Source organism: Eublepharis macularius, chromosome 6 (assembly GCF_028583425.1).
Source record: "Eublepharis macularius isolate TG4126 chromosome 6, MPM_Emac_v1.0, whole genome shotgun sequence".
In the NCBI taxonomy this organism is placed as follows: Eukaryota; Metazoa; Chordata; class Lepidosauria; order Squamata; family Eublepharidae; genus Eublepharis; species Eublepharis macularius.
In genome coordinates this window covers 107,114,791-107,132,642 of record NC_072795.1, presented here as the reverse complement: position 1 = coordinate 107,132,642, position 17,852 = coordinate 107,114,791, and the positions used below count along the sequence as shown (strand labels likewise).

Genomic DNA, 17,852 nt, shown 5'->3' with positions numbered 1-17,852 from the left:
GCTAAAGAGTGCTATCAATAGCTATTAAGTATTGCCTGCGGGCACATTTAACAGGTGTTCAGTAAATAGTAGCATCTTTCAGATGCTTTGGAATAGCATAGAAAATAAACCCTGGACTCCATTTTGAGAACTGAATTTGCTGTTAAACTATTCTAACATTTGGCGGGGGGGGGGGGGGTTGCACAGCAGAAGTGCACTTCTGGAATTCATGCTGTTCAACAGTCACTATAATTGTAACATGGGTTTTGTTTCTTTAAGCATCCTTCAGGGTGCAGATTTCTAGTTCACACACACACACAAAAGATTCTGACTGGCAAAATCAATTTCTAGTCTCCTCCCATTTCCAGGCACATTCATTGTGGGAGGAGACAGTGATGCTCTTGCTGAGAAACAATGAAAAAGGAAACTCTGCAGCATTTTCAGAGGGGGAGAAGCTTCAAACTAAATGGGGGAAACAATGGCTGTGGTGGGCACCTATTGGCTAGTAGCCATTATATCAGCATTTTCTCTGACCAAGACTCAGAACTTTGTAGCTCATTTTCTTTTGAAATGTCTTTAGGCTGTCTTTTGTAAGGTGAAGGGATGAATGTATGTATGTATAAACATTTATTTACCACTTTTTTAAAAAAAAATGGACAACTCACTTTCTATGTAAGGAAAGGGGTGAAAAGAATGGGGGATGACTTATTTTTTTATCCTGGGAAACAACTCAAAAGATCCAGAATTTGATGTTTTTAGTATATATATCTGTAATATAAACTGTTCATATAATAATTGGAAGACATACTCTGTTTTTTAAATGTAGTATTGGTCTTTGTCCTTTATTTTCCTCTTGGAACCTAACAACAACACAGAGTATTGAAGTGCATGGATCTACATTCATTGGAAACCCACAATACAGGCCGGGCTGATGTATAAATTCTCTATATGTAGGTCAGGTTACACATTTCACAAAATTATCTGCTCCCAAATTTCTCCACCATATCTGCTCTGTCCACTCACCTACACAACACATCAAAACGGCCCCATTTTTTTTCCCTTCACTCTTCTCGTTTCATTGTCTAAAAGCTACTAGCTATCAACTTGTTGGTGTTTAAGCTACAGGTATGTGTGATTTATTTTGTATCTTTTTAAAAAGAATCGGTTAAAACATATTATTATATGGATGTTGAGTTGTAATGATGGCTTGGATCATAAGCCCCCTTTTGGCTTTTAGTAGTCACATCTGCTAATCTGAGAGGGAGGTGGTTTTTGCCAATTCTGTCCTTTTACTGCAGCTCCTCTATTTAGACCACCATGATGTTCCCGGGGTCCACTGACCCATGGAAAACAATTTCAGGGGATATAGACAGTTGCCATTGGAGGGGGAGGGGAGTTACCATTTATTTAATTTATTACATTTATTACATTTATATTCCTATTATTATATTATGCAGCAGTGTGCTGTTTATGCAGCATTGGATTCGAACCTATGACACTAGCTTTGTTAATATGGGTGTAATAAACCATCTTGATCCCACTTGTGGGTAAAAATGGGATAGGCATATTAATATAAATAAAACACACACATATGTATATAAAACATCAGGGAACAGTGTATGGCTGCAGTGTTAATTCTGCCAATCCCACAAAATGTCATTGAATAATAGACTAAAATAAGTATTTAAATATGTATTAAAATGGATGAAATGCTCATGGGAGGAGAAATTCTATAGAGAGAAGCAGACAGGCAGAAAAATGGAATCTCTACATACAGACAAGCAGAGAAATTATGATGAAATGGAGCCAGAGGACTTTATTCATCTTCTGTTCTCTCCCAGTGGCTCAGAACTCATCGTGAGCACTTGATGCTCAGGATTTCTCTCCAGTACATGGATGGCTCAAGAAAAGCCAGTATTTTCCTGTTTATGCTGTCCATTTACTTCCCCCTTCATTCTCATTGAGTAAGTCTGTCCCTGCTTGAAAACAATCACAAGGAGAGACTTACAGTGCAATCCTATAGAGAGTTACTCCAGTCTAAGCCCATTGACTTCAATGGGCTTAGACTGGAGTAACTCTCCATAGGATTGCACTGTTAGTGTGGTGTGGTGGTTAGACTGTTGGACTAAGAACTGGGATCCTAGGTCAGATCCCCACTTGCCATGAAACTTTACTGCATGACCATAGTCAAGTGTTTTCTCTCTCATCCTAGCTCCCTCACAGAAGTGTGAGAATAAAATGAAGGTGAGGAGAACCATGTATGCTCTCCTTGGAGGAAGCATGGGGTAAAAATGCACTAAGAGATAAATAAGAATCCCTTTTGCTGTCATTTTCACAAAGAAAAGTAATAGCTGTTCTGAGATGCTCAAAAAAGGCATAACAAATCAAAGTATTCTTCCTCAGAGAATTCTAGATGAGTCCCCCTCCCCTTCTTTTTCAAAGTCAAATAACAGAATCTCAGGACACCTCCCTAAGGGAGTTTAATACAGAAGACATCAGGCACATAATCATAGCAAGATTCTCAGCTACTACAGCAAAGAAAGACTTTCTTCTGACCTTCACAAGGAAGTAACAAAGTTTCTGCATCCATTATAAAAAAAAAGAAAAGAAAGGATTTGTGAATAAAGTTCTTAATGGCAAATGTCCCCTAGCAAAATAATTTTAAACCAATGAATCATTATATATTATATTCATTTGATAATATTTAAGCCATCAATTTTATTTTATTTGGGGATATATCCTACTTTTTCCCTGCGGTTCACTGTTCTGCGTTTGATTCCACATTGCAGTTATTAAACAGCACGGGAGAATTATTTAAAGAAGGCAGTATATATTTCCATTCTTTGAATCAGAAGAATACACTCAGAATAGATACAACTTTCAGCTTTTTTTTCTTTTTTGGAATCATTGCAAGGATTACGCAGGTGCCGTGCACCTGATGACATTAAGTCTATCCAAGTGAAGTTTGACATTTATTTTTAAGGATAATAGGCCATGGCAGTGGTTCATTGTAATAATTCCTAAACTCCCCTGTCATCTTTTTAGAGGTAAATACCACTGAAAAGGTCAAAACTTCCTGAACCAATATGAGAAGTGTGAGGAGGGGGCATAGCAAAAGACACACAATCCCATTGAGCATTCTTGGCAAATAACATTGCATGGGGAGAAAAACAATTTAAATAGGGTTTATAAATAATTTTTTTTTTAAAATTAGGTTGGGCTTCAGAAAACAGTGCATCTGGGCAGCTCAGCGTTTTATAGTTGCAAATGCTTTTCAGAAATTGTATGGCACATGCAAGCACATGAGGTGCAAAGGTGAAGTACAATCAATGAAAAGATGTCAACTGAAATAAATACAGCTCTAACTGAGCAGTTGTACATGGGTATGTAACAAAAAACAGATTTAGCATCAAGACCGTTTCTAAAGCAGTATTTGTGGCATGGAGACCATTGCAGAGTGGCTATTTCTGATGCCAAAAGAGTAACATCAGTAGCTCTGGTTCGTATGGGATCTGTGCACGCTATGGTTCTTCAAGGCAGTGTTGCCGCTGTTTCTGAGAGACCAGAGAAACAATCATACGACGTGTGGTAGACATTAGCAGTGCATATCCTGGCTTCTTGCCGGTGATCAACAAACCGTGTACACTCCAACCACTAGCTCATGCAGTGCGAAGCTAAGCAGAATTTCATCCTTCTAAATCCAATTAAGTCTATGAGTGCAGAAAAATGAAAATCTTCTTACATTTGCAGTGTTAGTCTATGCTGGAAAGAACTGGAAAAAACTACATTTGTGGTGTCCTACCAATGTCTCAGTTATTTGTAGCAAAGATGCTAACTCAGGAATGGTTTTCAGGTTCTTTTCCCAGATTCCTGCATAACTAGTAGCTTTCTAATATTCTAAAATAGAAATACTATTTCATTTCTTAAGGTGGATCCACACTAGACATGGGCACAAACCACATTACGAATGCAAAAAACCCACTGTCTGTTTGCAATCCGGCAGTTTGTGAGGGTCCATGGCCAATAAACCAGCGTTCGTTGGAAGCCCGGTTTGTTGCGTTCGCCCGTGGTTCATGAAGCCAGACAGTCAGGCACCATCAATCAATTCCCTTGGAAATGGAGCCAGGGGAATGCCTGAACTTTGTCTGCACTCCTTCTGTCGCCCTGGAAACCCGAATTGAAGCCCAGGTTACCTTGATCGGCAGGTCTTCCGTCCAACCATGGAGATGCAAATTGGTTACAATTGGTTACATGGGAGAAGACACCCAGGGGGAGGGAGGGGGAAGGGGGGTGTTCTGTAGCCATGGGCACTCCAGTCTCATCCCTGCAAACCCTGATAGGCAGTTCTGACGGCCAACCACAGCCCTCCTGCGTTGCTCTATGGGACCTCTGCTTATAAAAAGCACTGGGCTCCCAGGCTGGCTTTCACTTTCAGCGAGTAGTGGAGTGTGACAGAGCTGTTGCTTGCTACTTGCTAGCCTCTGGGGAGAGAGACAGAGTATAATTGAGCTGGGATTTTTGGGATAGGGATCTATCTCCTCTGGTTCCAGGGCTGCTGTCTGGCTCTGGGGCCAAGCTCAGTGGGCACCTCGGCTGAGGGCTCACACACTATTATTATTGCCTGATCTGGTCAGGTCTGTGGGAGTGGTGGGCTAGGGCTCTTGGCCAAACTTGGGTGCTGGCTGGAGGAGAGCCTGCTAAACACTCCCTGTGAATATGGGCTCTCTAAGTGCAACGGGGGCCATTCCACCGCCTACGAACCGCGAACCGGTTCAGTAACGGGAAATGTCCATTATGGTTCGTTTGTTCGGGTTCAACAACGGCACCAAACCACAAACCGTAGGTTCATTATTTTGGGGGGGTTCATGCCCGTGTCTAATCCACACTACTAAAATGTAGCAAAATTACCATCATTTATGCATGCAGTTGCAAAGGTGGGACCAGATATAGACATTGGCAATCCACTGTTCTCTCATTGTTTGTTTGTTTGTTATGGTCACAGTTTTTAGAAGCCTTTTTTGCCTTTGTGTGGAATAGAAATGCAATCACTGTGGTCTGTGGATAGTCTTTGTGCTACGATTTTGCTATGTTCTCAGGATGATGCATGTTTTGGTGCATGTTCCCGTTGTCAGCCTCTGAACTTCATGCAGCTGTCACCATTTTTTACATTTTCGAAATTAGTTCTATTACACCATTATGATTCTGTGAATTGATGCCATTTCTGTTTCTGCCATTAGGCAATATTCCTGGCATCATGGTATATATCCTCTCTTCCCCCTGTGTTGCAGTCCCAAGCAGCTATATTCAGCCTATTTTGCTGACTAGTTTTATTCAAAATTATCTATTTAGGATTGCACTGTAAAATAAACAACACCTGCCTTGGATAGGCCAGTTCCAAGGACCACATTTTAAGTAGAGGGAAACGAACTATAAAAAGAATCACCTTTTTTTTAAAAAAAGTGCACATATTATTAAACTACTGGGACTTGCATGGCAAACCTACATTTCATAACCATTTGCATCCTAGAATATAGGGATTACTTACCGGAAGAATTCCAAAATCAATTATGGAGTAAAACGAGATTCTACCCATCCATAATTATATTGCTTCACATATAAAATGAGAGAGTGTGGTACAGTGGCTAATATATTAAATTTGGGTACCTGGGTTCTAAGACCACTGGTTTGCTAGATAATCATGGCAGGCCATTCTGTCACATAAATAAGTATTACATTGACGTGGGAAGATGTAGAGAGGCATATGCTTCAAATGAACTGATTTTATTGAATTTTTTTTAATAATATAGATTAAAAGTTAGCTTGCAGCATTACAAGGGAAGAAACGCAGTCCTTTAGTAGAACAATAGGAATGATATTACAAGGTCTCCTATACAGTCCCCAGCATTTCCAGCTAAATGGAGCCCTGGAAGCAAGACCTTACAATATTAACCATCTAATCATCTAGAGTTGCTGTTGGGGAGATAAAGATGAAAATGATATGTAAAATGCTTGTGTATTAGTAAGCTTTTGCTGTTTTCAGTAAAATTTCCCTATATTAACATGTATAATAGTAATAACAACAACATTCTATTTATATACCACCCTTCAGGACAACTTTATGTCCACTCAGAGCAGTTTACAAAGTACGCCATTATTATCCCCACAACAAAACACCCTGTGAGGTGGGTGGGGCTGAGAGAGCTCCAGACAGCTGTGACTAGCCCAAGGTCACCCAGCTGGCTTCAAATGGAGGAGTGGGGAATCAAACCCAGTTCTTCAGATTAGAGTCCTGTGCTTTTAACCACTACACCAAACCACTACACATATGTGAATATGTGTGCATCTGTGCGTGTTCACCTGTATGTCCACTCCAGGCTGTGGACTATTTCCTCCTCCTTCAGAACCTGGTGACACTGGCATCCTGGTGACGCTGCTGCCATTTTACTACTGGGATGTACTCACTTTACAAATGCCACAGGAGCCCAATCCTAGTCGACACTACAGTGGTGTGAGGGGTTCCTGTAAGCACACACACATCCTGAGCCATTTTTAAGAACCTTGGATCTATGGCAAAGGGAGGAGACAAGATCCTCTCTTCCCCCTCTTTTGCCGTTGCAAGCGCATTAAGGCCCCTGCAACATTTGTAAAGTGGGGGAATTTCAGCAGTAAAATGGCAGCAGTACGCCATATAGTCTACTTGGACCTCAATCAGTGTGTGCACAGGAAGAATGCAATCCTGAGAAAGAAGGACACTTTCTTGCCCCACCAATTCAGCTGGATTGAATGCTCCTTTGCAGGGATCCCTGCAAACTATATGTTACATTCACACTTAATGATCCTTTTACTCATATTTAACAATTATATACAATGAAGCCACTGGGGCTGCAGTTTAAAAGAGAAGATTGGCATGACGGTGTTTTGCCATCTTCAGGGCATGGAGCAGGAGTCCCTGGGGGAGCGGGAGGTAGTTGTGAATTTCCTGCATTGTGTAGGAGGTTGGGTTAGATGGCCCTGGAGGTCCCTTCCGACCCTAAGAGAGGGGCTATTTAATGCTTCTTCTATGCCCCATTTTCCCTTTGAAAATCATACTCATACCCAGCTGTTTTTATATCTGCTAGAATAGAGGAAAACTATGGGTATATTTTCTCCAGAAGAAGCAAAAGAAACTTAGGATGTAGAAAACTGGAATGCAGATGGTGATTTAAATAGAGCATGCGCTGGTGTTTCCCTTAAACCCATCTCAACCTTGGTGGATGCTTTGTATAAAAGTTTAAAAATTGATTTGGAGAAAAGGGAAATCCAACATGTCCTGCTGCATTGTTCTAGTGGTTTCGCAGTGTTGCATTAGTATTCCAGTCCACATATCCTCTCATGCAGTAACAAGCTACATGGAACTGCACATGAGAATCTCCACATCTGCTGAGCAGAGTATGGTGTTAGAGCTGACACCAAGGTTAATACGTGGTTAATACAAGGTTAATTCATGGAGCAAGGTCAAGTTTCAAAAGTTTGAGAAATTGTCATAAAGAGAAATAGAACCGCTTGCTTTCAGAAAAAGGAAAGGCACTTGATTGTACAGAACGAAAAGCATTAGCTGGAAACCTGTACTCCTTTTACCAATTTACAAACATGTATTTCAACAAAAGTTTCTTAAGGGACCATCCATATGGACTAATACATTGGTCTTTGAACCTGATTGCATTAGTTAAGTCAAGGAAGTAAAATCAATAAGGCACAATTACTAGAAGGTTAGAAAGCACATGAATTTGGACGTTTCTCTACCCACTTCCTTCAAATTCTCCCATATTGAACGCAAAAGCAGCTTCCTAATTGATATTGATTTCTTAATCCATAGAATTCAGCAATGTCAAAATGGAAGTTACAGGGATGTTACTAAAAAAAGAAAGTGCCAAAAGCAGGCTGGGATCAAAAGAAAAGGTTTTAGTTTTTTTTACTAAGATTTTTGCATTTTGTAAAGACCTTGCTTTGTTTTAGAAGAGTGGGAAAGGAGATGTACTTTACTCAAGGTAATTTTATAATATGTAATGCCTATATATCTTTCATAGAGAAAATTGAAGATTATTCCTATTTATTTTCTTTTATTATTTTTTCTTCTTTTTTGTTTTCCTTTTTTCTTTTTTAATTTTTTTTTCTTTTAGCTTTTTTACATTCTGTTTAAAAATTCTTAATAAAAATAGTGTATATGAAAGGCTTCTATTTGTTTCATACTTCTAAAAAGCAGTTCAGTGTGCATCGTGCACAATTACACAAATGTCTAATGTCTAATTCTGAACATGGCCACAAAATGCAGAGCAATATATCCACATAGTGACACCTTCTACAGAGAAGGGCATGTTTCGTCAGACCTGGGGGATTCCCCAGGTTTGCAGAAAAATACAAAAAAAAATTTAAATTAAGTTATAATCAATTAATTAATCTCTTAGATTTCAATGAAAATGATTCATTCAGTTATTACTTTTGTGCCAGAATGTTTGATTTCAGCCTTAAATCTTGAATCTGGAATGTGGCCATGGCTTGAGTCAAGCCTTGCACCCATATTGGTATCACATTCCTGCCCAGCTGCTTGTATGGAGAACATCACTCTTACGACAGTAAATTAAACAATTATGAATTTCCAAACCGCACGTTACTAATAACAATTAGTTATTGACTGTCCACTAGAAAATATGTTAGTAAAAGTTCCTGGATGTAAAATTCCCCTGGCTGGATAGACAGTAGTGGCCAATCACAATGAATTGGGCTGGCAGAGGGTAGGAGGAGGGCAGAAGAGGGTGGAATGCATCCTAGTCTTGCAGCTTGGCTCTCTGACTGCTGTCCAATGGACTTTTCAACTGTCACTTGTCCAACATTCTGCCAAGCTGCCTACATTTCCCATCAAAACTTGAGGGAAGCTGACAAGTGTCCAACCTGTGCCTTTTGTCACTTGTGGTTCCGCTCAGAGAAACAGAAGACTGGAAAATGGATTTTTTAAAAAAAAAAAGTTAGAGTATAAGTGCCCCCAGAAAAACTGTGGAAAAGCCACATAGTGGACAGAGTGACTACTCTTGGCAGCAAATTGGGTACAGATGGTCACAAAAAAATGCTGTAGTATGGAAACTGAACCAGCGAAATTAGCTTGTGCAGAAGGAGTTTTTGATTAAAAAGGTAGACTTTGAACCCATGTATTATTGCTACTGAACTAGCAACAACTAAAAGCTGTGGAAAACCCAGTTATTATTTCTCAATCCTAATTGGTTGAAGCTTCTGAGTACATCAACCCCATTAAAGTGTCTGCTGTTGTTAGCATGAATCATTGCAGTTGCTGGAACCAAGAAACTGCTAGACCTGAAGAGCTTTCACCACTTGATTCAAGTCCTGTCTGTGAAGACACATAACTCATTTCTATGTACATTACATTATTTTACACATGTTCTCTAACACACCATTGGCTCAACTGTTACCTGGCCCATCCTTGCTGGGATTCCATCAGTAGCCGCTATTCTTCAGATGGAGGGAGAGGACAAACACTGTTGAGTAGCAGCTGGAATGACATGAGAACTGGGTTAATTTCTTTGTTGTGTGTTTTCTTCATTACCTGCCTTGGGAGCAAACTTCTGAAATGTAGGTATAAAGGCAAGATATTTTGTATTAATGTATACAAAATACCAGGGGCAGATTGGCCATTTAACTTATAGAGATATTTCCCAGTGGGTCACCGCTGTGGCAGACCTCTAGGGGTCCAAAGCAAGTATAAACAAGCAACTCTGCCAGAGCCTTAAGGGCACTTGGCTCAGACCCTTAATTGGCAATGGTAATTGGTGGCCTGCTCTGCTGCCAGTATTATTTTCATTTCCCTGTCCGCACAATACGAGTCCTCTTTGTATTGGTTGTTGCTGCATTTGTTTCTTTTGTCAAGTGTACTGATTTTGCTTAGTCCTGATTGAAGTAACTGCACCACAGCAGTAGCTGACACAATGGGGAATTGTATTTTTTATGTTATTGCTTTTTATACCCTGCCTTTGTACCTATATTTCAAACATTTATTCCCAAGGCGGCTAATACAGAATGCATACATGGTTAGAAATTAACTTTTCTCTCATGCTGTTATGTCTATTTTGTTTGTACATAGCTAGAAGGTTATATGATTGTGAAAATGTTTGAATTCTCTTCCCACATAATCAGGCCAGGCCCACTGGTAAGTGATTCAAGTGTTCTCATACCCAGGTGGAGCCTCACAAACCTCAGCAGTAATTGGATAAAAGGTTTGATTGGGACCATTGTTGCTTTTATTTTGAATGTTTTCCTTGCTTCCTTCCTTGCTTCCTTCCTTCCTTCGCTAGCCAAACACAGGAATTACATGATGCTTATCAGATCAGATCAGATTATTTATTTACAGTTAATAACCAGTACAAACTTATAAAAACATGAGTATCATACACAAAATACACCACTTTGTAAAAATAATTATATAAAAACTTGGCAATATAAATACAAAAGTGTAGGCTTTCAGGGTTAGAAATAAAAGCAGTTGTTACTCCTTTGCACATTCCCTGCGGATTCTACAAGTCGCGGCTAAAAATCTGGCACTAGCCAACGTGATCTGGGGATCGGCACCTAACAGGAGCTTATTAGTTAGCTCTGTGTCAGGAAGGCTCGAAAGCTTCTTCAATACAGGTTGGATATGTTTTATATGTATTTCGTGGTAGAACTTACAGGCAAGCATAATATGCTCAATTGTTTCTACTTTCCCTGCCTTGCATGGACAAACTCGCTCAGCCATTGGGACCTTCTTATAACGGCCTTCAAGTACTGCCGATAGAAATGTATTACTTCGGGCCAATGAGAAAGCCCTACGGTGGGACGGGATCTCCAGACCTGATAGATAGGAGGCTGGAGAAACCACATATCTTGTTTGCGGGGGGGGGGGCTAGGAAGTTGGAGACCCTAGCAAGATCCCTCTGTCTTTCGACATCCAATATATGCTGTTTGACCACGGCCCTTGCTTATCAAATACAGCTTTATTTCTCCTTCAGCAACATAGATAAGAAGAAACTCCTGTGTATATTGAGTAAATCAGTAGAGAACAGAGAACGTGACTCGAAGAAAGAGCAATGTGTTTTGTCCAATTTTGCAGGCCTCCTCCTGTGAGTGAAGGTGCACCCAAAGGAACTCAGGTGGCTGTTATAACTGCTGCTGCCTTGAATCAAACAATTGTCTATTCCATTGTTTCAGGAAATGAAGATGGTAAGTAATCCTCTCCCAGATGATTTTGTATATGAGTAAAATGTAGTTTTTTAGGGTGCAGTGGGAGACAAATATTTCTGATGGACGAAAGTGCATTTGACACCTCTATTTCCAGGGGACTGAATCTATGCTATTTTTTATGATGGTTTCTAAAGTGTCATTGTGTTTTCTGCTGTGAAATCAGACAAGCATCTGCTTTTGTTGCTGCCCCAGTATTTAGGATTCTTTGTTGGTTCTACAGGGAACAGTAGAAGTGGATCTAGGATTGTGTTACACAGGATTTTCTACATCCTTGCCAAAGTACAATTCACAAGATTTTTTGGGGAAGCACAGATAGATAAACTGGTGTAAAGCTAGTTTTGCAGCATGGGCAAGCCCCTAAGCATGATACATCCAGCACTATTTTGGAATATGCAGGTTCCAAGATGAGGCACAGAAGTAAAGGAACAGAAGATGCAGAGGCCAGTGATTTGATTGGCCAGTGGCTGGAAGGTTTGCCCCCTTACCACGCCCAGCTCAGCCAGGAATGCTTAGATTAAAAGACATATTTAAAAGTTTTTAAGATGATACCGGGGTATTTACTTGGGACAGAAATAATAAGTTGGTTTATGTTTTCTGTTTCCCTTGATGATCATAATTCCTAGTTCAGGAATGAAGAGGGAGCTTTTTTCATTAACACACTTTGAAAGATTGCTTTTGGTGACTGGGGAGGAAAAACAGCAGCCTTTTCAAATGCTTCTAGTTTTCCAGAATTTGTGTAGACTTTACATATAATATCCATGCTCAAAGTTTTCAGAAGGTTACTAATGGATGGGAGTGGTGATGTTGTGTGTTCCAGGTGTATTTGCCATTAATAACAGAACAGGTGTCATCTCCATCAATAAATCTCTGGACTACGAAGCTGTGAAAAACTATGTGCTTCGTGTGCAAGCAGACTCACTACAAGTGATTCGGTCCAATTTGCCTGTGCCATCTAAAAGTAAGTTACTTTCATCAGTTGTCTTACTTATATATGGGGGCCAATCGGTGCAGGATCTCTCTTGTCTGCTGGCTTCTCTAACAGTGGTTCAGTTGGGCTAAGTTGCAACAGTGTCCCTTGCTTCAGTTTGGTTTGGATGGAATTCTCTGTTTTGATATGATTCTCTGGTTTGCTGTTGGTTGCCTTGATTCATTTTGGTTCTGTTGGGCTCCCTCTTGTATTTGGGGGTGTGGTTTTGGCCACTGGAAGTTTTCCCCTGTGTGTTTCTGCCTAAGAGCCTGCTTGGAATTGTTTTCCTCATAGGAAGCAATGAAGATGCACCTTCTTCAGGGGCCTACAGAATTAGACCCCAGGTCCAATTTTCCTGAAACTTGACAGGTCTTTACAGGACAGTCAGGAGAAGGTTCCCTTCATATTTGGTGGAGTTTGCTTGAAATGTGTCACCCCCAGCCCCCCCCCAATAGCCCCCAAGATAGTTTTCCCCATAGAGAATAATGGCAGAATAAATCTGGGATTCCTTGATCTGTCTTAAACAGATTACAAAATATTTCCCATATTTCAGGAATCCTGGATTTTGGGGGGATCCCTGAAACCTGGATCCATATTTCCTGGATTATTATTTTTTGGTTCACATACCTGTTTTGTACTGCTTTAGCAGCCTTTGGACATTCTTTCTGTAGCACTTGAGGTGGGAACTGCATTGCCAAATAATCCAAATCTTTAATAACTTTCTCAAAGCATCCTAGATGCATCTTGGTGATCCTGATGATTCTGCAATATTTTTGAAGGCTTTTCTTAATGCCTCCATCACCCTGGAAAGAAGTAGACAATGTTTTTCCATAAGATGCCCATCCTCTATGGTATGAGACTAGTTACCAAGTGTATGCTTGTAAATGCTGGATAGTAGTTATAGGGTTTTTTTTTTAAAGGTACATAATTTCTAGTTTTTGTAAATTGATGTGTTCTATTTTCAAGCATTTTGCTGTTAATTAAAAGCATATAAATTCTGCAGTACTGCCCTTTATACCTTATACCTTATAGTGGACACAGAATAAATATTAGAATTAAGCTTTTAAAAGATTCCTTAACACAAGAAAAGTGTAACTTGCAGTTAAATTCAGAAGCTTTACTGCAATAATATAATAATATAATCTATTTAAATACTTTATGGAAGAATATCTTCTGGCATACGATCAGTGAGAAATGATAGTTTTTTGAATTTTTCAATAATCATAATTGAATGTTCATGAAACTAAATGAATTAGATGTCATCTATTAATTGGTCACCTTAATTGAGTAAAATTTATGGTAATTTAATTTATTCAGATCTGTTTGCTTCATCCCAATTAACTAAACTTAATGGACTAAGGAAATAGGGCATGGGGCTGGTCTTCTGATTTAATTTGATTAGATGGATTTACTCTATTCTTATTAAGAAAGGAAGGAGAGAACTTACTTTTGCATTTCCTAGGATATTTCTTTCTCTCACAAATAAAGTTTTCTCCCCCACTGCACCATTCCTTACAAGTCAATGTGTATGTAATCTGAAGTAATTTGCAAAGTCATATTTGTGTTTTATGCAGAACTGGACAGAAATCAAATCTAGGGACTGTCATATGTTTATTATTGTAGAAGGATACAGCTCCCAGTATGGACTATCACTCCCTTCTAGAGGAATTGTACCAACATAACAAAAAAAAAAGAGATCTTTCTGTCTCAGAAAGGTGCCATCATCAGATGTTGCACTAGTTGGATATGCACAAAGGAGAAAGCTCAACAAAATAATGAGGCATAGCATGTATCATAAGCAATTGCTTGAATTAAACCATTCTTTCTATTTGTCTCTAAATTATTATAACCATAAACTAAAACATTAGGAGTCACAGCTGCCCATCTTATGAGAACATCAAAACACATGGCTAGCCAGCCTTCTAAATAATAATGAATTGCTGGGCAATTAAAATAAATTTTGTTATGAAGACAACTTGAATGTTATTGATTTCATTTTATGTTTTTGCTTCTGGGCATATCCTTGTAATGTTTTTTTCATTTCCATACGCTGTATGCCAGAAATGATCCCTAAGACTGATGCCAGTGACTGCATTTTTATTATAATTAGCGTTCTCAGAAAATATCATTCATCATATAGTTGCTAATTTTTCCTAGGCATTGGTTCTATTTCTTTGAGTATCTTTGAAATATAATAGCAGCTAAACTGCAATGATCCTTCTAAACCACATTTTTTTTAAAAAAAAAGATATTAAGACTAGAGTTTTGATTTCTAAAATATACTTTTAATTATTTTATTTTGTTATTTCCTTAGCAAAGTGACCCAATTTTACAAACCCCTGAACAAGGTGACCGCAGCCATCCTGCTGGTTTCTTGTAGGGAAAATAACATTGCTTAAATCCTTCAGTTTAATCTCTTAAAGCAAGCTCCAGTTTTCCCCATAAGAACACCTCATAACTCTACCAACAAACAACAAACCAGCACAGAAACAGAAAAACTCTCCCCTTCAAAAAAAAAATAATAACCCCCACAGAACAGAGCAATCTCTACAAGCACCAAACTTTTACAAAAAAAAAACCCAAATCAAAAAAATCTAAGCAGATAGGAAATGAACTAAATAAAACTAAACCACAAAAAATTGAGAGACAAGTAAATGAACACACACACCAAAAAACCCAGATTTGAGACACAACAGTAGCTAATCAGGAAAATAAAACACTACGTACAGAACTACAGCTTTTAAAATACCCATACCCAACCCCAACCCCAGCACTAAAAAGCAGAAACAGAAAAAGTAAAAACTTGGCTAACAACAGTAAAACAACCAGTAACCAACCACAAAACCCAAAACCAGAAAAGTCAAACCTGTCCTGAATAGGTTCTCACATCATCTCAGAACAACCACGCAACAGCAGCAGTAGGATTTCTAGCCTCCAAGAATTACAGCTGATCTCTAGACTACAAAGTTCAGTTCCTCTGGAGAAAATGGCTGCTTTGGAGGGTGGACTCTATGGAATTATATCCCGTTGAATTCCCTCCCTTCCCCAAACCCTGCCCTCCTCAGGCTCCACCCTCGATTCTCCAGGAATTTCCCAACCTGGACTTGCCCTGAGCAACAGAAAGGCACAGTCATCCCTCATTCCACATAAGTTTTAGCAAGGCCAGTAAAATTCAGGAAAATGGTTAGTTCTGGCCTAGTCAAGGAGGCCCTATTTTCTCAGACTTCTCCAAGGCTCTGTAGATTAGGATTGCCAACTTCCAGGGGGGAAGTGGGAGAATCACGTTGTGACAAACTAAGAGAAAATGAAAAGCAAAAATATGACACAATAAAGATGCACAAAATAAATGAAAATAAAGATCCAATGAGAATTTAATACAACTTAGAATAGAGGGCAACGGGTTCTGTCTAAAAGGTGGGCAGCAAGTGGTATATCACATGTAAATTCTAAGATCTATTTCAAGGACTATATTAAAGTGCAAGGTGCTTGTAAATAATATGACTAATCATTCCGATGGTAATATACAAAGTGCATATGCCTATATATAATAATAACAACCGTGCCTCTTTATATACATTCAATAAGCATAAGGTTATATAACATATTCACCATCATAAATATCATCCCAGAAACTAGTGGTGAGGTGAGTGACATACATAAAGCACAATCAACAATATAGAACAATGTAATAAGTATATATTCAAAGCTTTTCCAGGTAACTCTATACGATCCAATCATATGTAGGAAAGAGAGAATCTTTCAACAAAGAATTTTTCCCCAGTTTCACTGCTTCTCCATAAGTAACTGCTTCAAGCATGCTATTTGAATCCTCCCATTTCAATGTTTCTTCATCACGGCAGTTACATGCTGCAAATAATAGCAGTGAAATTCAAACAATGTTCACATAACAACAGAACAAAGCAAAAACCTGGGATTGTACACACAAATATAATTATCAGATAGTTCCAACAAGTTTCTAAGGCAGACCAGCTATAGTTTCTAGGTGTGTGTTTATGAATTTGTAACAGTTGTAATGAATAAGACCGTAAGATTTAAAGGGCCAGTAACAAAACGGGAGAGGTAACAGGAAAGATCACACTTTACACTGAGCCCAATTGGGCTCAACACTATTTAATTTGTAAATTCACCAAGCTTCTTTCCTACAAAGATTTTATCTGATGAAGTTGGAGTCTTTAGATTTACTGACATGAAGAACAGTATAATTCATGTCAGTTTCCCGATGCCCAGCCTCAGTAAAATGACACACTAGCGTGGCATCAGGTGGGACCTGAAGATCTCCTGAATTTACCATTGATCTCCAGATGATCTCCTGGATAAAGAGGATGCTTTGAAGAGTGGACTCCCTGCATTATATCCCACTGAGATCCCTACTGAGTGAGGCAACCCTACTGTGGAATGGTCAGGGAGTATTGGTCTGACCAGGTTTGGTGCTCTGGAGGGAGGTTCTCTGTCTTTTGGTGCTACACCTCTGAAGATGCCAGCCACAGCTGCTGGCGAAACGTCAGGAACTACAATGCCAAGACCACGGCAATACAGCCCGGAAAACCCACAACAACCATCGGGGTTATCTATGTTTCTGTGCGGGGGACATTGCCGATGTTTCTGTGCGGGGGACATTGCCTTGGAGTAAGAATGGCATTTTTCTCCATAGGAAACAATGGAAATTAGAATGGCTGAAAAACATGTTGTTCAGGGGTCCGTAATACTGGATACCTTAGAAGTCAGATTCCCAGGTACCCACTGATGGTGGGCAACCCCCGGTGATTTGCCTCTCTGTCCACCAGTCATTGGCAATCAGCAGGAGGAGGCAGACTGCCTAGAGAGTGCTTGCTATCAGCAGGCAGCCTGGGTAAATGGCTGCTTTGTTTTGGGGCAATTCTTTAAGAACTGGCTCTGGTGCGATAACGTGACTTCTGGTCGCGCCTGACATAATGTCATCCATGGGAGTGCATGCACACTGGCATATATTGATGGATGACTCCTTTAAACAAGCACTTTGCATGCCAGACTGTTTGCCACTTTTTTTGTATTGGTTTGCTCTCAGTTGCCAAAATGAATACAGTGTTATTAACAGTGGAGCATATAAAAACCTCAATGATGACTGTTCAGTTGCAATTATTGTAAATAATACACCAGTCTTTTTAACTCTTTTTCTCTGTCCTTCCTTCTCTCTCTCACAATTTTTTCAAGTTCATATATTGTGTGTGCATTCGTTTACATAGTTTGTCATGAGAGGATCCACAGTCTATTGACATGGCTTATGGGAACCATAAAAAATGTATGCCAAAAGTGGGTTATCCTTATCGTCTTATGCTTCTTACTTATATATGATGGATGTACCTACATTTTAAGGAGCTTCTAGATACGCTAGGAAGACAAATATTGGCCCAGTTATGATTCAGCTACAGTTGGTGATGGGAAAAAGAACGTTAAAATCTATCACTCCCATGGAAGTTGTCCACAAACTTCTTACTCTGCTTTACAGTTGAGTTAGTGAATGAAAAGAATGAGCCAGAAAGCACAAATCAAAATAATTACATTGAAGAAGGGGGATCAGAAGGTCACTTTCGAATAATGGCAGCAAGTGGCACCTTAATCTGTTTTGCTATGGCATTGCAGT

General features: G+C 39.4%; 1 protein-coding gene across 2 annotated transcripts in view; it reads left to right on the top strand.

Annotated features, from left to right (window-relative positions):
• PCDH15 (protocadherin related 15) overlaps window positions 1-17,852 on the top strand; it is a 521,765-nt gene that overhangs the window by 409,634 nt on the left and 94,279 nt on the right. For both annotated transcript variants that reach the window (XM_054983659.1, XM_054983658.1), the window contains 2 exons: window positions 11,114-11,223; window positions 12,062-12,202. In XM_054983659.1, the coding sequence (XP_054839634.1) occupies window positions 11,114-11,223; window positions 12,062-12,202 (251 nt within the window). The remainder of the gene's footprint in view (window positions 1-11,113; window positions 11,224-12,061; window positions 12,203-17,852) is intronic.